The sequence below is a fragment of the Gopherus evgoodei genome, chromosome 1 (assembly GCF_007399415.2).
Source record: "Gopherus evgoodei ecotype Sinaloan lineage chromosome 1, rGopEvg1_v1.p, whole genome shotgun sequence".
NCBI lineage: Eukaryota > Metazoa > Chordata > Testudines > Testudinidae > Gopherus > Gopherus evgoodei.
The window spans coordinates 215,173,716-215,199,632 of record NC_044322.1 but is presented as its reverse complement, the minus strand read 5'-3'; the positions used below and the strand labels follow the sequence as shown (position 1 = coordinate 215,199,632).

General features: G+C 41.8%; 1 protein-coding gene across 11 annotated transcripts in view; it reads left to right on the top strand.

The window, feature by feature from the left end:
• The window catches only part of LOC115635895 (importin subunit alpha-5), a 132,527-nt gene that overhangs the window by 25,461 nt on the left and 81,149 nt on the right, over window positions 1-25,917 (top strand). For all 11 annotated transcript variants that reach the window (XR_003996730.1, XR_003996733.1, XM_030535224.1 and 8 more), the window contains one exon: window positions 15,721-15,852. Coding sequence is in view for 9 of the 11 variants with exons in the window: in XM_030535224.1 (XP_030391084.1) it covers window positions 15,721-15,852 (132 nt within the window). In the remaining 2 variants the exon portion in view is untranslated. The remainder of the gene's footprint in view (window positions 1-15,720; window positions 15,853-25,917) is intronic.

The following is a 25,917-nucleotide window of genomic DNA, read 5'->3' as shown; positions in this document are numbered from 1 at the left end:
AAGAGATACTCACTGGTACCGACCTGTTCGAATACTTCTGTGCAACAACATCAAAAACAAGAAAGCCTCTTGGTACTGATGATGCTGGAGGCCTATGCAGCAGCACAAGATCTACTCTGCCTTTCAGTACCAGACTGCCCAGTGGTACAGGAGATACTTTGGTACCAGGTGAGCTATCTTCAGGACCTGAGGATGGACTTACCTCAGGCTTGTGGTCAGTCCTTGGTACCTTGAGTGTCCAGTGTTTTCTCAACCTGTGCTGTTTAGGAGTGAACCTACCATGGTACTGATATCCCTGTTACTGCTATATCAGGAATCGCACCCATAGACGTTGGCACTGCTTGATGTAGCGCACTACCATGGTCAGCCAACTCACGGTCGTCTTCAGAGTCGGAGTTAAATTCTTGTGCCCTTCCCTTCTGAGATGGATGATGACACTCCCCTTTTTCATTGAGGGAGTTTCGTTACTGGTTCCTATTGCGTGTCCCAAGACAGTCCAGATTAAGGAAACCTTGGAACATTCATGGCTGGGGTCCTATGCCATACCCATAGCCCTATTGGAACCCTTGAGGCATACCTCCTGCTTTCAGATATTCTCCTTTTAGATCTACTGCCAGGCAGCATGCTAACTCACATGATGAGGTCCAGGAGTATGGCTTTGGTACTGAACAAAACCCTGTAAGCCTCTGAGCTACGAAACATACACTCACTACAGTGCAGGAGGATCAGCCTAAGCCTCCTTTGCATTTCTCTTTGTCATTCCCTGATGAGATTGTTGCTCCTGGAGATACATCACTAGTCTAAGATGACTACAGGGCTTAGAGAGACCTTTTAAAGAGAGTAGCTACCTCTCTTGATATCCCTGTTGGACTTGTGGACATTCTGGAGTTAGCAGGTCATTCTAGAGTCTCTCTCCCTATCAACGAGGCCACCTAGAGCCTATAAGGTCCTTGTGGCATATGCCATCCTTGCTGCCTCCAACAGTCAAGAGAACAAAAAGAAGGTACTTTATCCTTAAGACTATGAGCATCCCTCGTCAGGTTCCTTGGTGTCTTGGCAGTAAATGAGTGTGTATCAGGGTTGTCCCTTTTCTACCCTCAAAGACAAAGATGCAAAGAAATTTGACATTTTTGGTGGGAAAATGTATTCCACATCTGGTCTACAATTTCACATTGCTAACCAACAAGCATTGTTGGCCAGATATGACTTCTCTGTCTGGGATAATATGCAGAAGTTCTTAGATAAGTTGTCAAAGGATGCAAGACAAGAATTCCAGGCTCTGTTAGACTAAGGGCAAGCCGGACCTCTCTGCAAGCATCCTTTAGGGCATATTTAGTGGCTAAAATCATGGCATCTGCAGTATCTATGCACAGATGTTTATGGCTTCAATCCTTGGGTTTTCCACAGGAGGTCCAGCAGAGGATACAGGCTTTCCCCTCCGAAGGCCCTACATTCATGTAGAAGCTAGATGAGATGCTCCACAGTCTTAAAATTTGAGGACCACATAGAAATTATTGGGAATTTACATACCATTCCTTAAAAGAAAGCATTTCCACCCTCAGTTTCTACATAGACACCTGCCTTTTCCACTAAGACAGCCTGACCAATCTAGAAAACAAGGAAAGAACCATGGGAGAAGACCAATTCCTTATCAGTTTTCTTCAGCAGATTCTTCCAGACAATCAGGGAAACCCAAACTATCTGAATGGTCTTGTCAAGAACAGAGTACCAGATCACATCATTCAAGTTTCTCCTTACCCTGTTGGAAAAAATAGAGAATCCTGCTTCCTATTTGCTTGCTTGTATATTACCAGAGATGCTGGGTCCGAAGTAGTGAGGAATGGGGATACACCTGGCAGTATATTTCCATCTCTTCCTCCTTGACCCGTCCCTCTTTAGGGACCATTGTCATGAGGGTGTCCTCCTCTGAGAAATGCAGTCTCTTCTCTGTTGGGGGCTCTAAAAACGCTTCCCTCAGTGGGGGGAGGGTGATAACATCTTCTAATCATATTACTTCCTGTTTCCAAAGGCAAAATGAGGTCTCAGGCCATCCTCCAGGGGAAGTTTGGACAAATATATAAAGGAAATAAGGTTTTGAACAGTTCCCCTGGCCACCATCATCCCCTCTGGATTCCAGTGACTAGTATGCTGCCCTTGACTTGAATGACTCATATTTCTGTGTGGCAATCCATCCAAGCCTCCAGAAATTCCTAAGACTTTTGGTCAACAACATCTATTATCAGTTTACAGTCCTACTCTTTGACCTGTCTGCTGCCCCACAAGTATTTACAAAATGCACGGCTGTGGTTGCAGGATTCCTAAGGAAACAAGGTGTGCAAGTATTTCCTCACCTACATGACTGGCTGTTATGAGAACTATCCAGGGTCTGTTTCCTCTTTGGAGTTCAGATCTGTTGATTAATGAGGACTAGTCAGTCGTCTTCTCAGTTCAGAGAACGAATTATAGGATTCTGCAGCAGCCAGGGCATTCTTAATCTCAAGCCAGATTCCTGACAATGTTAAACATTTCCATAGATCTAAAAGCTCATCTGTTTACAATAGTAAAAAATTGCCTCAGACTACTGGGACACACGAACTTCTGCATGTATATGGTTCAATATGTCAGACTTCATCTCGAAGTTGTCAGTCTGGTTAAAGTCAGTTTGAGCTTGTCATGCAGTGACAGTACCTGCAGGAGTACTCGCTCTCCATCTGATGGCCTGGATGCTCCATGGGTAAGGCAGAGGAATGTGCAAAACACCCTCTACTAGATAAGCTTATATGTTGAAGTGGAAATGAGTCTCCTTATGGTCAACAAGGCCTATTGATTAGTTTAATCAGAATTCACCTGGCAGCTATTTTTACTTTCCACCTCCAATTGCCAGTCTGATTCTTAAAGGGTCTGGTCAGGTTATATCCCCGCATCATAGATCCCATTTCTTCCTGGGACTTAAATGTGGTGCTAAGTCAGTTGATGCATCCTCGCTTTGAACCCATGGCTATTTGCTATTTGCTGTATAGCTCTATGAAAGGTAGCATTTTTTGGCAGCTATTACTACTGTGGAAAGAGTGAGGCAGTTATGAGCTTTGGTAGCTGAACGTCTTTGTGCAGATTTTTATAAGGAAAAGTTGTACTTTCATCCACATCTGAAATTTCTGACTAAAGTAATATCGTAATTCCATCTCAATCAAGCCATATATTTATGAACTTTCTTTCCTAAGTCCTATTTTCATAAGGATGAGGAGAGATTGCATACCGTGGGTGCTAGAAGGGCGTTGGCTTTTTACTTAAAATGAGGTATTTCAGATCTTCACAGTTGTTTATGTCAGTTGCAGACAAGATGAAAGGCTTTACAGTCTCAGTGCAGAAGATTTCATCCTGCATTACGTATGTGCTTTGACATTGCTGATATTCCCTCTCCAAGCAGAGTGGTAGTGCCCACTACAAAATCTCAAGCAGCTTCTGGAGTGTTTTTGGCTCAAGTGCCTATAGCAGATATTTGTAGGGTTGCAACTTGGTCATTGGTACCTACCTTTGCAACTCATTATGCTATATCTCAGCAGTCCAGAGATGTTGCCAAGTTCAGATGATTAGTTCTTCAGTCCTCGTTCAGGTAGACTTTGAAACCTACCTCTGGATTGAATACTAATGAGTCACCTGAAGTGGAATGGCATGTGCAATCACATGAAGACAGCACAGTTACTGACCTGTTCTGTAGCTGTTGTTCTTCGAGATGTTGCACATGTCCATTCCACAACCTACCCTCTCACCGCTCTATCAGCGTCTGTCTGGTAAGGAGGACCTGGGGAGACAGGGTCTGTGGTGGCTCTACCTGTTATACCATTGTGTAACAGTATGAGGGAGCAGAGAGTGCATACGCCACCCCAACAGGTATCACTGATGGAAAAATCTGTGTCTCTGGTGCACTGAATGTATGCACATCTGAAGTGGAATGGACATGGGCAACACATCTTGAAGATCAACAGTTACAGAGCAGGTTAGTAACTGTTTTTATGCCGGTCCAGAATGAAAAATTTAGACCTGAATATAGATAACTTCCAAGGTGATAAAGGTAGGAAATCTGTAACTTTTCTTGAGTTAGTTTTGGAAATGTGATTATGGTTTAGAATAGAAGTTAATCTCTCTTGTCACAAGTCTGTGCCTTGGGAATTCCTTTCACTTTCACTCTGGTTCATTGTAGCTGGAATTTTTTCCTGGGCAGTAGAAAATAGAGGGAAAGGAAGGAAATCTGGCCTAACTGTACCAAGTCTACACAGATTAATGGTAGTTGAATTTAATAAAATAAGTGGGGTAGAATAAATCTTCTTTCAAAATTCATATAACAGGTACTTTTTCAGTGCAGTGTGCAGGTTAAATGCTGCCTTATGGAGTTCTTCAGTACAGGCCAGAGTTTCTTTCCTCTGTAATAGAAGAGTGTGATATATTAGGATCTCTTCACACAATACTCTTGCATTAGGTGGCCTCCACTGTAATGGGAAACACTGCTTCTTCTTTGAGCAGTATCCTGATGGATGCTCCACTGTAGGTGTATCTGCATCCCTCTGCTGCTGATCAGATAATTTTGGTAGCAGCGTCCATTTGACCTGTGCATGTGCTGTCTTTCATTCTTCTCCTCCTCCCCGCCCCCCATGTCTGTCAAGAGGCTAACCAGCGTTGCGCATGTGAACTCTTCTCAGCTGCCCATGGCTAGAGTTGGAGCTTTAGCTGACTGTTGGTGGATCATTGCATTCTATAGAATTATTAATTGTTTCTTTAATCTTTTTAGAGCTCCCTTTTCTTCTTTCACTTTTCACTTTTTATTTATTTATATAGCTAAAAAAAACCCCTTTATGTTAAACTTTTTCTTTGCCCTACCGCCTTTCATGGACGGGGGTATGCCTGGTTCACTGGGCTTCAAGAAGTGTCTCATTTGCAAAGAATCTGTCCAGTGACTGAGTGACATTCACAGTGCGTCTGCTGCTTGAGAAAGAACCATATCCCACAGAAGTGTGGTTTTGACCAACAACTGAAACCCAGATCCAGAAGGAATAGAGAACTGAGACTCAAGCTTCTCCTAATGGAAGTGGCCCTCCAACCACCCTTTAAACCGCACCGAGGCTCCGAATGGCGAGAATCCTCACCACAACTCTATATCTAAGGGAGATGAGCTTAAAAAGTCAACCATGAGCTACTGTCACAAGACCTCTATGAAAAGGCCTGTGAATCCTCACAGCAAGTCCTGACCGAGCCGAAAAGTATCTCTGGCCCCCTCAGTATCATCGGTACTGACATCATTGAAGCCATCTAAATCTGGTTCCAAGAGCTCACACAGTACTACCCTGACAGAACATGTTTGGCTACCTAAGGACCCGACGGGCACTAGCAAAGAATCCCTGGTACTGCCTCAGTGCAAGAAAACTAGAGAATCCATCACAGGGAAGGCTCCTTCAGTGCAGACATCAACGTTGATACCGTTGTCTGCATGCCATGCACCAGTGAACCTTGCGATCAGGACGGCATCACCAGCTCCTTCAGTGCATATGTCTCAGTTCTGCCAAACGCTACTGGTTACACTGACTGTAGCACTGTCAGACTTCTGGCATGTGACAGACCTTTTGTCTGACAAACTGGATTCACCTCTGGTTGTTACAGGGCCCCGCTACCGAGTCCATCCAAAGCTCCAGACTTGCTAGTGATGACATGCCATGCACCCCCATTTTTGAGTGCTGAGTTAGGCAATGAACAAGAGGACATAATCTCCCACAACGCCTCTCATCTACCCTACAGTACTCATTTTCAGCATGGACCTTAGCTGTACTACCCATCTGACCCCCAGCCTCCTTGGTATGGGCTGCCGTGGTACCATTCTCTCTGGGGCCCTTCTAGGGTTGCCAAGCCTTCTTATTTTGCCAGGAGTCTCCTGGAATCAGGCCCCATCTCCCGGAGGCTACTGAAACCAAACCGGGAGATTTTAGGTACTAAAAGTCCAGCAATGCAGCGGGGCTAAAGCAGGCTTCCTGCCTGTCCTGGCCCTGTGCCACTCCCGGAAGTGGCCAGCTTGTCCCTGCGGCCCCTGGAGAGGCTAGGGGGCTTTGCATGCTGTCCCCACTCTGAGCACTGACTCTGCAGCTCCCATTGGCTGGGAACTGCGACTGGTGGGAGCTGCGGGGGTGGCACTTGCAGGAGCAGTTTGGGACCAGGGCAGGCAGGGAGCTTCCCTTAGCCCTGTTGTGCTGCAGCCTGAGGTAAGCACCTCCCAGCCAGAGCCTGCACTCTGCACTCCCTTCTGCACCTGTACCCCAGCCCAGAGCCCACACACTTCGCCCCCACCAGCGCGCCAAGCCCCTCAGCCCCAGCATGGTGAAAGTGAGATGAGAGTGGGGGAGAGCGAGCCACAGAGGGAGGGGGAATGGAGTGAGTGGGGTGGGGCCTTGGGTAAGGGGCAGGGAAGAGGGAGTGGCAAGGGTGTTTGGGTTTGTGTAATTAGACAATTGGCAACCCTAGGCCCTTCTCACCCTCTCAGTGGCCTTACTGTGACCCTTGGCAGGCATATAGACACCGGGCCTCCCGTGGCTCTAGCTTGGCCTATCAGGAACCCATTAGACCCCTCCTTCAGCTGCTGTGTTGAGGATGTCTGAGCCCCCTGAACAGTTAGGAGAGGAACAAGAGCCTGAAGTCAAGGAGGATATTACCCAGCAGACCAACTTCTCATCTTCATTGCCAGATGAGAGAGTGATACCTCCCCTCTGTCGTTGGCAGATTACTTCAAGCTTTTCTAGGAGCTAGCTCGGAGGGTGGCAGATGCATTACAACTACCATTACAAGAGGTTACCAGGTCACACCATAAGCCTATTGGACATTCTGCACTCCTCTGCATTGTTCAGAGTAGCCCTTCCTAATAACAAGGCCACCTTGGAACCTGCAAAACTCATATGGCAGACCCCAGCATTGGTTCTGCCAACATGTAAGCAGGACAATATAAATTATTACCTGCCAGTGAAAGATACAGACTTTCTCTTCTCTCAGCTGCGCGTCCCTTCCCTCCCAATTTGATCATTGTGGATGTGGTAAATTCAAGAAGCTGTCAGCATCACCTGAAATCCACCTTCTATTACTGAGACTGGAAGCACCTTAATCTTTTTGGCAGAAAAATATTTTCAAGGTGGTCACTTTGGCGATGATTATTCCAATGTTAGAAAAAGGAGACTGGTTCACAGCCTCAACCTCCAAGATGCTTATTTCCACATTTCGATCATACCATGTCAGAGAAGATATTTCAGATTCACCCTAGGCCAGGACCACTACCAGTACAGGATACTCCCTTTTGGCCTCTCATTGGCCCCCCAAGTATTCTCCAAGGTCCTCTCTGTGATGGCAGCCCACCTACACTCCCAGGGCATTATGCTCTACCTTACCTGAATGATTGTCTCCTCAGGGGGCATTCCTTCGAAGCCTAGCAAGTTATCCATACCACTCTGGATCTATTCAAGAATCTGGGCCTACAAATCCATGCACAAAAATCAACATTAATGCCGATACATAGACTAGAATTCATAGGAGCTGATCTCTGCTCTGAGCGAGAGTGCTCCTCCCACAACACAGATTCCTCAGTCTCGCCACGCTTATAAAGACAGTGCCATCCAGCCCTCAGATATTGGCCAGACATTGCCTTCAGCTTCTGGGGCACATCAGTGATAGCTCATGCCAGACTTTGCATGAAATGTCTCCAAGCATAGTTCATTTCAGTTTGGAGACTGAACAAAGACAACATAGACAGACAAACTCCTGTTGATGCTCACCAAAATCAAACCACCCCTGCACAGTGCTGCCTCAGCTCCACCCCAAGCCCCAGTTTGCAGCTCCCATTGGCTAGAAACCGAGGGTGGTGCCTGCAGGCAGAGGAGGCACATAGAACCAGGAGCTGAGGAAGGGGATTCCCTGTCGCCCTTCCAGAGAGGGCCCTCAGCCCCCGGTAAGCGCGGCCCTGCACCCCAGCCCTGAGCCCCTCCCAACTCCTACTGCTGAGGGGTGGGGGGGCCCGACATTGCCCCAGCAGCAGCCAGTGCGACTGCTCCAGGGGCTGCCTGAGCTGCTCAGGCGACTCCCAGGCCATCCAGGCTGCTGCAGAAGTCATGGAAATCCATGGAATCTGTGACAAACAAAGAGCCATAGTCATGATGGACAATATAATGTGCAAGTATTCCATAAACCATCAAGGAGGTGCTAGGTTGCCCTCTCTTTGTATGGAAGCATTAAAACTCTGAAACTGGTGCATTTCCCACAATGTTACAATATCAGTGGCTTACCTACCAGGAGTACTCAAGACAACAGTGGACAGTCTCAGCCACAAATTCCCACATGACCACAAGTGGGAGATAGACTCAGTGATACTCCATGACTGACTCTGACAATGGGGGGCACTAATAGTAGACTTCTTTGCTACTTACCAGAACAAGAAATGTGCATAGTACTGCTCCAGAGCGGGCATCAGCCAGCAGTTCATGGGGGATGCTCTCCTTCTCTCATGGGAGAAGGGCCTTATTTACGCATTTCCTCTATTGCTGAAAGTCTTTTTGAAAATAAAAAGAGAAAAAGCAATCATACTGATTGCTTCCACCTGGCCAAGATAGTCATGGTACCCTTAGCTGGCACAGCTGGTGCTGTGTCCACCAATGACTCTTCCAACCACTTCTTACCCCCTTTCCCAGAATGAGATGTACTCTCCATCCCAACCTACAGATATTATGGCTCAAAGCCTGCTCTTTTATGGTTCCAGCATATAGAAACATCATGCTCTGAAGAGGTACAGGAAGTGATATTACACAACAGGAAAGTGACTACCCCTCGTACTTACCTACAGATGTGGACTAGATTCTGGATCTGATGCCAGTCCAAAGAGTCACCCTGGATACAGTCACTCTACCCGTAGTCCTAGACTATTTGCTGAATTTCAAGAAATCAGGATTGTCTTAGCTGGCTGAAAGTACACTTAGCAGCAATAGTGACCTTCCACCAGTAGGTAGAAGAGTACTCCGTTTTTTTCTCACCGACTATAAAGAGGTTTTTCAAGGCCGTATCAAACTTCTTTCCACAATCTAGGCTTCCTACCAGACAATGAGATCCCAATCTACTATTGAAAGGACTGACTAGACTGCCCTTTGAACCCATGGCCACTTGCACTTTAACTCATCTTTCCATGAAGATGGCATTCCTTACCGCCATTATGTTGGCAAGAAGGATAGGGAGAGAGCTGCCCTAATGGCGCATTCCCTCTTCACAGTATTCTTTCCTGACAGTCGCATTTAGACCACATCCGAAGTTCACTCCCAAAGTAACTTCCACATTTCACGTGAACCAACTCATTCATTTTCCAGCCTTTTATCTCAAACCTCACCAGTATAATAGAGAAGCCATCTTCCATATGCTCAGTGTAAGGAGAGCTTTGACCTTTTATTTGGATAGGACAAGGGTTTTTAGAAAATCTCCAAGACACTTCCTCTCCATCGTGGACAAGTCTAGAAGCCCAGTGATTTCAGCTCAAAGACTCTATAAATGGGTCTTGGACTGTATCCAACTCTATCAGATTTGCCATTTTGTACTCTCATTTATAATCTGCACACATTCTGCGAGATCTGTCGCCTTCTCCAAGGGTATCCCTGTATCAAAAATCTGCAGAGCATCTACCTGGGCATCTGCACATACATTTTGCAGAACACTAACATCTTGGGGACTCTGCTGAAGATGCCACGGTACTGTCATCCATCACAGACTTGACTCCAAAGCCCCAGCCTTCAGTGGAGGATACTGCTTGGGAGTCACCTACAGTGGAGCATTCATAGGGACACTACTTGAAGAAGAGAAGAAGTTACTCACCCTGTGCAGTAACAGTGGTTCTTTGAGGTGTGTGTCCCTATGGGTGCTCCATGACTCACCTTCCTCCACTCTCCTTTGGAGTTCTCACAATACACTCTGCAGTAGAGACAGAACTGAGGAGGGTTCGCCTGCACAGTGCTGGTTAGACTCATGGCAGACCACAAGGGGGAGGTAGTGCATGCGTGAGCTGAATGGACGCTGCTACCAAAATTCTCCAATCAGCAGCGCAGGGACACAGATACACCTACAGTGGAGCATCCATAGGGGGGCACATCTCGAAGAACCATCATTACTGCACAAGGTGAATAACTTCTTCAGATTGGAATTTGTAATCTCCATGGACCACTTTTCTGTATGTAAGATAAGAATAGGTGAAATAGTGCTTCGTTATGCGTAGATGCAGTCCTCCACATCCTGACACATTGTAAATGCAGCCCTAAATTGGGCAAAATTTTGGCTCCCCTACTGTGCAAATTACATCTCCTGTGATTGAATCTATACTGAGCATTGAAGGCAAAATGCAAACTAAGTTAAGCCTATAAATGTGTTAAACATCCCATACACTGGTCGGTAGAGGGTAGAGATACGTTTTTTCCCTGTGGGACATCAGGTGCTCCATGATCTGTTACACCTGGAAAAAGAACGAGGATTACTTGTGGCACCTTAGAGACTAACAAATTTATTTGAGCGTAAGCTTTCGTGGGCTAAGCGAGGTCTGGCCTGTCTCCCAAGATCTCTGAGAATGAGGTATCATGCTTCAGAATAGGCCCTAGATCCTTGAAGATGCGCTGGAGAGGTTTTAGTTAGGGGCTGAAGGTGACGGTTAGTGGCGTTCTGTTTCTTTCTTTGTTGGGCCTGTCCTGTAATAGGTGACTTCTGGGTACTCTTCTGGCTCTGTCAATCTGTTTCTTCACTTCAGCAGGTGGGTATTGTAGTTGTAAGAAAGCTTGACAGAGATTTTGTAGATGTTTGTCATCAAGGATCTACAGCCTATCCTGAAGGATGATCCCTCACTCTCACAGATTTTGGGAGACAGGCCAGTCCTTGCTTACAGACAGCGCTCCAACCTGAAGCAAATACTCACCAGCAACCACACACCACACATTAAAAACACTAACCCAGGAACCTATCCTTGCAATAAAGCCCGTTGCCAACTCTGTCCACATATCTATTCAGGGGACACTATCATAGGACCTAATCACATCAGCCACACTATCAGAGGCTCGTTCACCTGCACATCTACCAATGTGATATGTGCCAGCAATGCCCCTCTACCATGTACATTGGCCAAACCGGACAGTCTCTGTGCAAAAGAATAAATGGACACAAATCAGACATCAAGAATTATAACATTCAAAAACCAGTCGGAGAACACTTCAACCTCTCTGGTCACTGAAATACAGACCTAAAAGTCTCAATTATTCAACAAAAAAACTTCAAAAACAGACTCCAACGAGAAACTGCAGAAATAGAATCAATTTGCAAATTGGACACCATTAAATTAGGCTTGAATAAAGACTGGGAGTGGATGAGTCATTATACAAACTATAAACTATTTCCCCATGTTAATTCTCCCCTTACTGTTGCTCACATCTTGCCAACTGTTTGAAATGGGCCATCCTGATTATCACTACAAAAGTTTTTTTTTCTCCTGATAATAGCCCACCTTAATCAATTAGTCTCATTAGTGTTGATGTGGCAAAATCCATTTTTTCATGTTCTCTGTATATATCTATATCTATCTTCCTACTGTATTTTCAGCTGCATGCATCTGATGAAGTGGGCTTTAGCCCATGAAAGCTTATGCTCAAAATAAATTTCTTAGTCTCTCTAAGGTGCCACAAGTACTCCTCATTCTTTTTGCTGATACAAACTAACATGGCGGCCACTCTGAAACCTATTACACCTGACTTATTCCTCATCTTCTGAGCAAGGAGCTCTTGTCTTCCTCCTCTTCTCCTCCTCCCCCCCAAATAACCAAAAATAGAGGAAGACTTCCCTCTAGCTTCACAATGTAGTTACTAGCGAGAGAAGCTGTTCAGATAAATGATTGCCTCACTTGAAGAAACAGAAGATTTCGCTATAACTCTCTGTCTCCAGGCAAGAGCTTTTTCTGTTACTTTTATTTTTTCGTCTTGATGCCCCCAGTTGGCAGAGGGTTTTTGAGAACAGGAGTCTGCCAGATATTACCTGTTTTGTCCTTGTTCACAATGTAGCAGACCCAGCTAAGATCAAAGGGGCTTCTGCTTGCAGCCCAGCTGTACAGTAATGCACCACCTCTCCCACTCTGCAGTAGTATGTCAGGCAAACTTTTGGCTGCTTGGGATAGAAAGTTTGGACAGCTTTGCAAAATTTCCTAGCCAGTAGCTCCTTGTTTACTCATGCCCTTCGCCAAGGTGAAACCTGGCAACAAGGGCTGACTCAAACAGCAGCAACTTAGCAGGCAAGTCTTTAGTTGCTTGGAGTAGAAATTAAGTAGCAGGAGTTGGTATTTTGAAAAAAACAATCTGGGATGAATTATGGTATCCAGGAGTTGTAACCTACTGTGCAGGATGCCCTATCAATTTCAGCCTGCCATAGTAACTAGGTGTGTTGCCCCAGATGTTCCAGAAAGGGTATGTTTACACAGTAAAGAAAAAACTGTGGCTGGCCTGTGCCAGCTGACTTGGGCTGTGGGGCTGTTTCATTGCAGTGTGAAGTTCTGAGCTTGGGCTGGAGCCTGAGCTCTTGGACTCTCCCATCTCGCAGGGTTCCAGAGCTCAGCATCCAGCCAGAGCCCGGAAGTCTACACAGCGAAGAAACAGCCCCGCAGCCCAAGCCCTGCAAACCCAAGTCGGCTGGCACGGGCCAACCATGGGTGTTTTTTTTGTTGTGTAGACATACCCAAAGAGGCTTAGCTAGTCCTTGTTGGTATCTTGAACTCTCTCCTCCAGTTTAAAAGAAACGAACAAACCCCCCCCCCCCATACTTGAATGGTTCCATTCCCCATACTTAGTACCAATTACCATTACATCAGAGAAGGCTCAGGTTTATGTGCAAAGATATTTGTTCCCCAGACCTCTGCTTCAGAAGTGGGTTTATGCAGCATGGCCTGGCCTGCCATTTCTTCATATTTCAATCACTCCTCACTCTGGTTTTGTCTCATTGAGTCAGCAGAGCAGTCTGGCCTAGACTGCAGCCTGCTGGTGACAGTTAACCCTCTATTCCCCTGGCACCCTAAGGGTGATAAGGGGATGTATCTGTGTGGCCTAAACTAGTCCTCCATTTTACAATTGCTTTCTCTGTTTTTCATAATATGCAGCAAAGTGACCTAGCCCACACTGCTAATCTGTCAGTGCCAATAGATCTTTTGTTTTCTGTTTGGCCTCATTGGTCAATGTAGTCTAATCCAGACTGCCTTCTTACCACACTTGCTGATTGCTTTTCTTAACAATCAGCCTAGCCAATACTGTCAGCCTGCATGTGTCAGTAGACCACTAAAACAGTCGAACACTTCAGGTTGAGGTGCATCTCCTTCCACTTTCCTTTCATGCCAGATCAGCCTACCCTGCCATCTTATTGAATCTGACAGCAGCTTTCATTGAAGTGCTATTGCTGAGTGTTTAGTTCTTATGCCGTGAACCTGAGAGGTTCAGTGGACAAATCAGAGGGCTGTGATTCTGCACTAAAATGTCTGCATCAAGGGAGGAGAGTGCATCATTTTGTTGCAAGATGTAAAACCAATTCAGCAAAACTTTAAAGCACAAACAGCATTACTTCATGAGATTCCAGCATGAATGCTCATGCCGAACTCTGGTCTTCATCACTGCTATCATCCCCTACATTTTTTAAGATTTTTTTTTGCGGGGGCAGGGGGTAGTGTAAGGGGGGAGTATTCCTGTTTCTTCCGGAGGCAAATCATAGACTGGGACACTAGCAATAGATGTAGCTATCTATCTTTTCTGTAGAAAGATGGAAAATCTTGATTCCCTCATACTGGATTCTGGCTTTGCTGTAAGTCTCTTTTAAATTTTGTTCTACAATAAGTGAATAAGTAAAAGTACGTTGCCAGGAGATTGCTTAATCATTCATAATGTTTATTAGTCAGGCCATATAACTTCTTCTCAGGTTGTGCATTTGGTGGTGGAGTTGGAGAGGCTATCCGTGCTCTGAGCAGCTCCACTAGATGGCTGTACATTGTAAAGCTAGAGGGTGAGGGGGTGTGTTTAAAAAAGAGGAGAGTCTCTGCTTGGAAGATGAGTAAAAGTAACCCAGTTATAATAGATGATGGAGCACCAAGTGCCCAATTCAGAGAAGAAAAATTACAGGAATGTAAATAAATTTTAATCTTAACTGTCTCTCTTTAAAGAAATTATCCTCCCCTGTTCTGTGAACTCTCCTTGTTGCTTCCTAGTTCACTGAAGATATCAATTGCAGTCTGACATCACAAATACCAGAAGCCTCACTGCAGCCTATCCTGTTTGTCACAGAACAATGCACATTTATTTTAAGAAAGTTGCAAATGCAAATTATTAACAAAGTTAAAAATTGCAGTTTGAAAACAGACCTTTCTCTTACTTGCTGAGCCCTGATTTTATCCCCGTATGTGTATGCCTTTACTATATCTTTATCTGTGTATGCCTTTACTATATTTGATTTAATCATTAATTCTAATGTGCAGGTTAGTGACTGTTGCAGGATAGATCCGTAGTACTGAAGCCATGAATAGTGGTATTGTCAAGCAAATTAACCTTTTAAGGGATATTATTGAAGAATAAAGAATAATTTATATTTAAAAATTCATTACTAATGTTAAAATTGGAACAATTTGTAACATCTTGTTTACTTTTCAGCTATTGATGCTGTTTTCTTTTTTGCATTTCAACTATCATTCTTTGGTTGTACTGTAAATTGGTTTCTAGATAATCTTATTTTGATTCATGCACTAGCACACTGCAGCAATGTGCTAGTGCAAATATAGTCATTTCCATATGACTTTGGGAATCAAATCAAATTGTGGTGGGTGGGACATTTCCATTGACACAGTAAACATTTCTGGTAAATGTTTTACGAAACCATACATTTTAACCTAAATAATATTGTTTTTATTTAAAATATTTGTAATGTTTAATTATGTGGATTTTGTTAATTCAAGATCTTAATTTAACTAAGTGTGCGTGCATGTGTGTGTGTGTTTGTGTTTAAATAAATACATCATGCACTAATAAATCCTAGCAGTGATACAGGGGTAACTAAAGAAATATTATACTCCTTATTGTAGAGTAGTATCAAGTTGTAATTAGAAGGAAACACCACGGAAAGCTGTTAGCAAAATCTTAATATTCGTTCCTAATAGATTCTAAAATCTAATAGATTTGTTCCTAATAGATTCTTTCTTCCATGTATCAATAAGCTTGTATCAAGCAGACTTATTTTTCCATCTCTGGTTCTGAGTGCATGTTCGGGTAGACGGCTGACCCGTGCATTGGACGGGGAGACTTGAGAGGCTCTGAGAATTATCCCTGTGTGAAAACTCTTATATAAAGGTTCCATTCTTGTATATAGGTCCCTTTGGCAAAGAGGAAAGGGAATGGAACAAAGTAAAAGCTTCTGTAGAACTTCATAACAAAAATAAATGGTGGCTGAGATGCCATGAAAATTTATATTGTTTCTGTAAATCATCTCTCATTAATATATTTAAATTACATCCCTATTCTTGAAAATGTTTGCAAATTTAGCCCAATTAGTTTAGTTACATAATAATTTTCTGTAATGTTCATTTTTTATAGAAGATATTTACACTTCTTGCTACTTGTGTATGCTACTGAATGCTGCTAGTGAATGTTGCCCCTGTATTTCATGTTCTAGTTTGAAGCTGCTTGGGTGCTGACAAACATTGCCTCTGGAAATTCCCATCAGACTCGGATTGTGATTCAAGCAGGAGCTGTCCCTATCTTCATAGAGCTTCTCAGCTCAGAGTTTGAAGATGTACAGGAGCAGGTAAAACTCGAGTGATACCTTTGAGTCGTCCTAGACAAGGGAGCAGGAACTAACCTAGCAAGAGAATAAGATGCTTCTGGAGGGAGGAATGAATTGGGAGGGGAGTTCTGTATAATTGCCTGTATCTGTGATAGATGTGTGGTAACTTGCTAGCATATGCAGTTGTAACAGCCCCTCTTACTTTTTCAAAATGGTATATTTGACAGTCATATACCTGTTGTCAATGGGTTAATATATGTAATCTCTAAAAATGGATAACACGTTCCTACCATCCAAGGAGAGTTATATTGCTTTGTTTGTATTTGAATCGGTACTTTAGAAATGTACGTTATTGATCATTGTATTTCTCCTGTAGGAATGAGTAACATTAACCAGTGTTTGCTGTGTATCTATTACATGTCTTAAGAGAAACGTTCTGAAAGGGAATACAAATTTAAGGAGCTAGTAGTCCTCTTCGTAGGATGAGACTAAAATGGAATAATACAGCATTCAATCTTCATTCTGTACATGACAGTTAAATATTCTGCAGACTCAATTAATATATTTAAAGTCTATAAAGGGCCATTATGAACATCTAGCTTGACTTTATGCATAACGTCAGCCAAACATTTCACTCAGTTATTTCTGCATCAAGCCTATAACTTGTGTTTGAGCTAGAGCATATATTTTAGAAAGACATCCAATCTTGGTTTGAAGACTTCAGGTCATGGTGAATTCACCACATATCTTGATAGGTTGTGCCATTAGTTAATTACTCTATTTTAAAAATGTGCACCTTATCTCTAGACCGAATTTATCAAACTTCAGTTTCCAGACACTGGATGTTATTTCTTTGTCTTCTCAATTAAAGAGTTTTCTATCTTCCCATGTAGCTACTTAGAAACAGTGATCGAGTAACTTCTTAACACTCTCTTGGGTAAGCTATATAGATCAAACTTTCCTAATTCTTTCACTATAGTGTGTGTTTTCCCACCCTCAAATAATTTGTCCCTTTTCTGAACCTTTTCTAATTTTTTTAAATTTCTTTGTGATTTGAGATCACAAGATCTGGACATGATTCCAGTAATGGTCTCTCACCAATGCTGTATACAGAGGTGATCACTTCCCTTTTTATACTAGGTATTTCTTTGCTTATTATATCCAAGAATTGAATGAAACCTTTTATCTACAGTATCTCACTAGGAGCTCATATTCAGCTGATTATCCACCATGACCCACTGTTCTTTTCAGAGTGACAGTTTACAAGGATACCGTTCTCCATTCTGTAAGTGTCACCTACTTTGTGTTCCTGGATGTATGACACTGCATTTGGTTGTGTTATAATGCATGTTCAAATTAGCCCATTTTGTCAGGTAATACAGATCACTTTGTATAACTGATCTGTTCTTGTTATAGATGGCGTTGGTAGTAGTTCTTATAATTAAGGTTATCTAAAACTTTCCATTAGAAGACCCTCTTTCCAGTTGTTTACAGTTTGCCAAACTTAAGATGGGTCAAAAAAATTTCATGCTAGAAGGCTGTCTCCAGCTGAATTATTCTGAAAAGTTTCAGGTAAAACAATATAGCTGATTCAGAGAACAAGATTAGGGAAAATGTTATATTAAAAATCCTTTTAACTATTTAATTGAAAAACTCTTGTGCCTCCTGTTTTTTGAGAAGTGACTGGAAATTTGACAGGGAGTCTGCCCTAATGTCAGGCCTGTGCCTGCCGTTGTCCCTGTGAAAATCCACCCAAATTCGGCTAAGTTGTAAGCCTTTGAAAATTAGTTTGCACATACTCAGAGGTTTGTTAGAGGCTAATGGCATTATTTTCCAAAATTCCATCTTCACTAGCATGCGCCACGCCTGTAGAGCAGTTTAGCGTACTACATCCCAGACCTGTAGGCTGAGCAGGACCTTCCCTGCAATTGTTACTCATAGTATTGAACACAGGAACTCAGACTAGGGAGATTGTCTCCTATGCTTTCAGTGCCACCCCAGCTGGCACGAGATGAGTGGGAGTGATAGATGAGGATAGGGGGACCAGGCAGGATTTAGCAGCGTGTACAGGGAGCAGAGAATGTGACAGAAGTTGTTGGGGAAGTGGTGTTAGAGCAGAGAAGTATGGGGCAAAATGATTTATAGCCACTAGAGCAAACACCCATCCAGAGTTTGGAATTGACCCAGTTGAGTTTCTACATTTTCTCTGAACATAAGAACATAAAAATGACTACACTGGGGTCAGATCAATGGTCCATTTAGCCTAGTATCCTGCCTTTAAACAATGGCTACTACCAGATACTTCAAAGAAGATGAACAGAACAGAACAATTATGGAGTGATCCATTCCCTGTCTTCCATTCTAAGCATCTGGCAGTCAGAGGCTTAGGAATACCCAGAGCATGGGGTTGCATCCCTGACCATCTTGGCTAGTAGGCATTGATGGACCTATCCTCCCTGAGCTTAGCTCATTCTTTTTTGAATACAGTTATAGTTTTGACCTTCACAACATCCCCAAGCAATGAGTTGCACACATCGACTGTGTGTTATGTAAAGAAGTATTTCCTTCTGTTTGATTTAAACTTGCTGCTTATTAATTTCATTGGTTGACCCCTGGTTCATGTGTTACATGAAGGGATAAATAACACTTACCTATTCACTTTCTCCACACCATTCCTAATTTGTAGACCTCTATCATATGCCCCTTAATAATCTCTTCTATAAATTGAACAGTCTCAATCTATTTAATCTCTCCTTATATGGAAGCTGTCCCATACGCTTAATCATTTTTGTTCCTCCTCTTTGTATTTTTCCCAATTCTAATATATCTTTTTTTGAGATGAGGTAATAACTGCACGCAGTATTCAAGATGTGGGAGCACCATGGATTTATATAGTGTCATTATAATATTTTTTTGTTTTATTATCTATCCCTTTCCTAACGGTTCTAACACTAAGGTTTTTTTTTTTTTTTTAATGCCACTGCACGTTGAATAGATGTTTTCAGAGAATTATCCACAATGACGGCAACATCTCTTTTGAGTGGTAACAGCTAATTTAGATCCCATCACTTTGTATGTATAGTTGGGATTATGTTTTCCAATATGCATTATTTTGCATTATTTGCATTATTTGCAACATTGAATTTCATTTACCATTTTGTTGTTCAGTCACCCAGTTCTGTGAAATCCCTTTGTAACTCTTCACAATCTGCTTTGAACTATCTTGAGAAATTTTACACCATTTGCAAACTTTGCCACCTCATTCTTTACCCCTTTTTCCAGATCATTTGAGTATGTTGAACAGCACAGGTCCCAGTACAGATCCCTGGGGGACACCACTATTTACCTCTTTCCATTCTGAAACTGAACGATGGGATGGAGCTTATGTTATATTATATTGTTAGCAAGTATGTGAGACCCTTTCGTAAAGCCTCTTATATCCGTCTCTTGTGGCTGATGAGAACAGCCTACTAGTGTTACCGCTTATTCTGTTAGCTTAGATGATGCAGATCTGTGCTGTGGGTCTAAAGGTCCTAACCCTGCTGATGACCTGTGCAGAAATCATTGTTTCAGCATAGTGGAACTTGTGGTGGTGGTGGTGTTCAGTTTACTGGAGGGAAAAAAACAAACACCTAAACACCCCACACACTAAGGAAGCTACCAACCAAGAACTGGACATCATATTCCATAACAGCTGCACTAGTACCAAATACAGAAGTAATATCTTTCTACTGAGATTCACCTATTTATCCATCCAAGCATTGTATTTGCGTTTTTGGCTACAGCATCACTCTTCCAGTTCATTGACTGTTAAATAGTGTAGAATGAAGAGCCTATCTCTGAGACACCCCACTAAAAATCACAAGTGCTTCTAGATGATTTCCCAGTTACAGTTACACTTTGAAACCTATCAGTTAGCTAGTTTTCAACCACACTGACTTTTTGTATTGTTCTAGTTTTTTAATCAGAATGCTGCGTGGTACCAAGTCAGCGGCCTTACAAAAAACTGCTGCATGGACACCAGGGTGTATTTGATTTAAATCATGATTTAAATCACTAGTCAGAAAGACTTGATTTAATCATGGATTTCTACATAAAAGTGCATACTTGTTGGTTGTTGTAACCTTAATACATATTCTTCACAACTCAGAGGTAGATGTAGGTTTCATTTTTAGAAGGTACACACTATACATTTTTAAAGTGATTTTATTTTGGAAACTTTTCAAATAAGTTTTACAGCTATATCAGAAAATGAATGATTGTTTGGTTATTTCATTTACCAAAGGCAATTGAAGCAGATATTTATGAAGTCATTGGGAGGTGAACTATCATTAATATTTGGAGGTTTTTCTTGCCATGCTGTGTTAGGAGAAGAACACCACCAGACAGACATTTAAATTGTTTTATTTAACTAAAACAACAATGTTAAGTATTCTAGATTTTTTTCTTCAACAGCAAACATAATATTTGAACAATGAGCATTTGAATGTTTTAATTTAAACATTCACGTTTTTTAAAATCAGATTTGTTTTTGTTAAAATTATTTTTAACTAAAATAATGAAATATTTAAAAACAAAAACAATTGTCAGCCAGGTCAACATGAGAAACTTAAAACATCGGGTTCTCCAGCTAATTCAGTTGTCTTCACCTTCATTTTCCTGATTGTTCATAATCTGGAAAAGAAAAACAAGCTTTCCTGCTCTTTCAGGTCCCAAATGATTTCTCAATTTGGAATGAAGAAAATCTTCTTTCTATACTGGCAAAAGAAGGTACTGCTGTTAAAAGTGAAATTATCACTTCATCAGTCTCTCTGAATGCAACTGCTTAAGTGACTTCCCCTAGTTCACTGGTGTGACTTTCTTTAAAACATCATCAGCAAACCTATATTTCTTGAATTGTTCTTATTCCCATACTAGGTCTCTTTTATGACCTGCTGCCATTATAAGCTTTCCCTTCTAGTGAGAGAATGCCATGGTAGATCTCAAATCAATAAAGGCTACACTCAGAAAGACCAAGACTTCTGGAATATGCTGCTCAAACAGTTTCACTTTTGTTTCTACTGCCTGTCCCTCCCTTCTCACATTTATCTCAAGACTAGTTCTTGTCCGGATCTATTCCGCCTCCAACAATCTTCTATTCACTGAACTTTTTGAAACTTTGCACTTTTAGAGAGAGGTAAGGGATTGACTCTGTGTACACAAATTTGCAGAGGGACAATAGGGTTGAGGTCTGTTATCTCTCACCTCTATTTATTTATTTATTTATTTATTTAAATACATTTTTGCTATTAACAAGCATGTTCTCTCTGGAGAGACAAATCCACAGTCTGAGAACTGCAAAACTAAGCATTTCTGATATTCTCTTCTAAACTCTCTACAGAAGCCCTTGGAACCCCATACGATTGGGTCCTTAATCCATGAACTATTGGAACTCATTTACAAAACTTTTCTTAAACATTACATGAATATATTCTCATACTATAGAATTAGAATTTATAATCCCTATTCCATGATGAGATATCTTTGAGCTATAATGTGTCTTAATTAAAACTATCTTTAGATAAATGCTTTTTGAGGAAAAAAAACCTATAAAAAAATCTGATTTTTATCCACCCTAATGGACACTATTACCTTTATCAGTCAGACTGGTAACCTCACCAGAAAAGTTATCAAGTTAGTTCCATAAGCCCATGTTGATTGGCTTTAATTCTTAGTAACAAACTATGTTACCGCAGAATGAAGGTTGCTTGGTGGTATGTCATCTCTGTGCAGAACATTGAATTGAGCAAAACTCAAACTTCTGAAAACCAAGACATGCACAGTTAAGATTGCCTATGCAAACTTAGCACTGCCCTTTCAGCAATGCCACAATAAGCGCACTTAACATATATGCCTTTACTCTGCCAGCCCCATAGTTGCTGAAATGTATAAGTTCCTCACCTCCTTTTACAACCCATTTACTCTTACCTACAGGGTTCTGTCTGTCACTATTAAAGGAGAAAAGGGGTGTGTGTGTGTGAGGGGGGAGATTTATAACAGACAATTTGTAGCAAGCAACATGAGTTTTATCTATAGTTTTATTTATATATATATAAATAAAAATAAAAATAAAAATAAATATAATATCTTGTCTTGTATCTCTGAGATCCTAGCTCAAATGGCCCAAAGCCTCCCCTACCTACGCTCTTCTGAGGTGCACCAAATTTCAGAAGAATCTAACACAGCATGTCAGTCTTAGGACCTAGAGACAGCAGTTGTGATGGAACCTTACCTATAGTGGTGCTTCTGTGACACTGTAATAATAGCAGAGACATCTCAGCCCCAAAGAGCTCACAGTCTAAGTGAATTGGTGCATGTGTGCAGGGTTTGTGTATGAATTGGGATGTACTGGCAGCACTGGGGCTGCCGGGAATTTTGAATGCACTGGCAGAGATATGGGGTACAGGAAGGTGGGGATGCTGGATGATTAGGTTGCATTGGAAGAGTTGTGGAATTCAGGGGGCTGGGGTGCACTGGCAGAGCTAAGGGTGACAAGCATCCCTCACCTAAGACCCCAACCTCTCTCCCCTTCCCTACCACACCATCCCCATTTATCTCCATCTCCATCTCCATAAACGTCCCTTATCTTGCTGCAGCCCCAAATCCACTTCCCCCAGTACCTCTCCTCTCCTAGGAAGCATTCACATGTCTTAATTATTTCCCCAAATACTTGGATTTCATCCCTGCGCAAAATAAAATTGACACACGACTCATAAATTGTGATAACCTCCAGCCACTTAGTCCAAAACTCCTTTTGCTTTAGGTGGGGACGTGTCATTAACTTATTCTTAGTTATGTTAATTGAAAGGAGAGTTCATAGCCATCCGTCTCAATGAGATCAGTAATTCAGCCAGTCATTAATACCTATCAGTTTAACAGTACAAGGGAGCGGAAGGAAACCGGTTTTAGGTGAGAGGAGCTGTAATCCATAGTCAAATAACCTCAGATTTAGATCACTTATGCTACTCCACACTCTTGTGAGGAACACCAAATTTCAGAACAATCTGCGTAACTGTTTGGATTTTAGAACAATTACAAGAATCACCTTTAAAGCATATAAAATGACAGGAATGGAAACTCTAGCTGTTTTTTCTATATTAGCACATGTACACTGTGAAAATGGGCATTTTCTTAAATACCATTCTCAGTGTGGGTCCCTCAAAGATTTAGCAGGGGCCATGTATTATCTTGGGTAAACCTCAGTAGGTTTGAGGCCATTTTGACCTGCATAACATTAATAGTTGAATCTCTACCTCTGCACAAAAAAACCCACATAGAAACTTTTGGAAAATGGCTGGGGCAGGGGGCGACATATATCTCCGCAACCCCAAACTCAAATTACCCCAAATTTGGGTTATTAACCCTACCCTTCACTTGCCTGAGGCACACCAAAATTCAAAGGAAACTGACCAAGCGTGTCCATTAGAGAACTTAAAAAGGGCAACCTTTAAACAGAGATCATGATGCATCCTTAACTATAGTGGCAGGACAACCTGTGTCATTACAGACAGGCCTGTTTTCCATTGCTAAATATTAGCACACTATTAGCATTCTTCTAGTCCTTTGGAATTTCCCCAGTATTCCAGAATTTAATGAAAATCAACATCCATGGTCCAGAGAGCTCTTTGATAACTCTCTCAAAACTTTTCAATGTACGTTTTCCGGACATGCTGATTTAAAAACGTCTAGCTTTAGTATCTGCTGTTTCACCTCCTTCTGAGTTACTGTGGGAATGGAAAGGATTTAATCATCATCTGATATGACTGTTTTTTTTCCTAAATACAGAACAGAAGTGTCTATTGAACAATTCTGTCTTCTCTGTATTATTACTGACAATTCTATTGTTTCCATCTAGTAATAGACCAGTACTATTGTTGAGATTCCTTTTGTTCCACAGTGAGGATAGTTAATCATTGGAACAATATACATATTTAAGGGTTGCGCTGGATTCTTCATCGCTGGCAATTTTTTAATGATGATTGGATGTTTTGCTAAAAAATATGCATTAGTGTAAACAGGAATTATTTTGCAGCAGTTCTATGGCCAGTGTTATGCAGAACGTCAGAAGAGATGATCACAATGGTTCCTTCTGACCGTAGAATCTATTAATCTAGTATACTTAAATGCCTTACTGTGCTTAACCCTGCTGGTCATATATTTCTCTCTGTCCTTTTGCTTCTATTACCAATTTTTATGATCGCTCTGATTTATATTCTTTGCTATCAACTTCCCCATTATTCTATTTTTTATTTTTATATATATCTTTTACAGAGAAAAGCTGCTTTTACTTCCTCTAAGTCAGATTTTCTTTTTTGTAACCACTGTGGCCTTCTTCAATTTTGGGATTGACTTTTGGGGCATCTAGTAAAACTATTCTTAAACAGTTTCCAATTATCATTCACTTTTTTCTGTTTCAGTTCTTTCTCCCAACTCATTTGGTTCAATTGTTTCCAGCTTTGTAAACTTGGCCCTTTTTTAAAACACTGAGTTTGTTTATTAATGCAATGGTTCGGACTTTATTCTGTTTGCACATAACAAATATGATAGTCATGGTCACTTGCACTACCACCACTAATTTTTAATACTGTCATAACATTTCTTCCCAGATCTGGACCTTAGCGTCCAAAATATGGGTGTTAGCATGAATTCCCCTAAGCTTAATTACCAGCTTAGATCTGATAGCGCTGCCACCAATCAGGAATTTTTAGGACCTGATACCCTCTGGTCCCCACAAAACTTTCCCTGGGGGACCCCCAGACTCAGATGCCTTGAGTCTTACAACAAAAGGAAATAACCCCCTCCCCTTGTTTCCTTGGTACTTCCTCCCAGGCTCCCCTCCCTGGACAACCCTAGAAGATTCCCTGCTTGCAGTCCTGGAAACACAAGTACCGAGAGATCTAATCTCTCCCCCTCACCCAGAGGGTATGCAAAGTCAGGCTTAGTAAATTTAACACAAAGAGATTTTCCCCTTGACTTCTTCCTCCCACCAATTCCCTGGTGAGCTGCAGACTCAATTCCCTGGAGTCCCCACTAAAGAAAAACTCCAACAGGTCTTAAAAAGAAAGCTTTATATAAAAAAGAATGAAAAAGACATTAAAAATAGGCTCTGTATCAAGTTGACAATATACAGGGTCAATTGCTTAAAGGAAAAAAATGAATCAAAAGCCTTATTCAAAAAGAATACAGTTCAAAACACTCCAGCAACTACACATATGTAAGTACAAAAGAAAACAATATAAACCTATTGTCTAACTATCTTTGTACTTACAACTTGGAAACAGAAGATTAGAAAGGCAGGAGATAGAAAAATCACTCTCAGAGCCGAGAGGGCACAGACACAAGACAAAGGACTCGCACCCAAAACTTCCCTCCACCCAGATTTGAAAAAGTCTTGTTTCCTGATTGGTCCTCTGGTCAGGTGTTTCAGGTTACTGGTGTTAACCCTTTTATAGATGAAAGAGACATTAACCCTTAGCTATCTGTTTATGACAAGTACTGCGATGAATTCCTTTTTATCTGTCAAGGTGGCATCTAATATAGAAATCCCCTTGCTGGATGCAACACTCCTTGACTTAGAAAACTGTTGTCTGTACTGTTTAGAAATTTCAACGACCCTTCAGTACTGGGAGCATGAGACTTCCAGCATATGCCATTTCAACTGAAGTCCCCCATTTTCCTACACATTATATAGCATCTTAAGGAGCTGGTTACCCTATTCTCTAGTGTGATTTGGTGGTCTGTAGGTGCCACCTACTGGTACACCATCTTGAACTTCATCTGTTAAAACATTGATTCATAAACACTGAAGACCATCATCTTTAGTTGTCAGTGATTTAGAAACAAGTAATGCCATTTTTGGCATAGAGTGCCACTCTCGTTTCCAATTTTGCCCACTTGATCCTTCCTAAATAATGTCCTAATGTGTGAATCCTCCTACCAGGTTTCAGTAATACCAACTAGATTAAATTTAATGTTCATAAGTGAACATTTCCAATTCTTCTAGTTTATTATCCTCCTAGGATTGGTGTACTGGCAATTAAATAATTT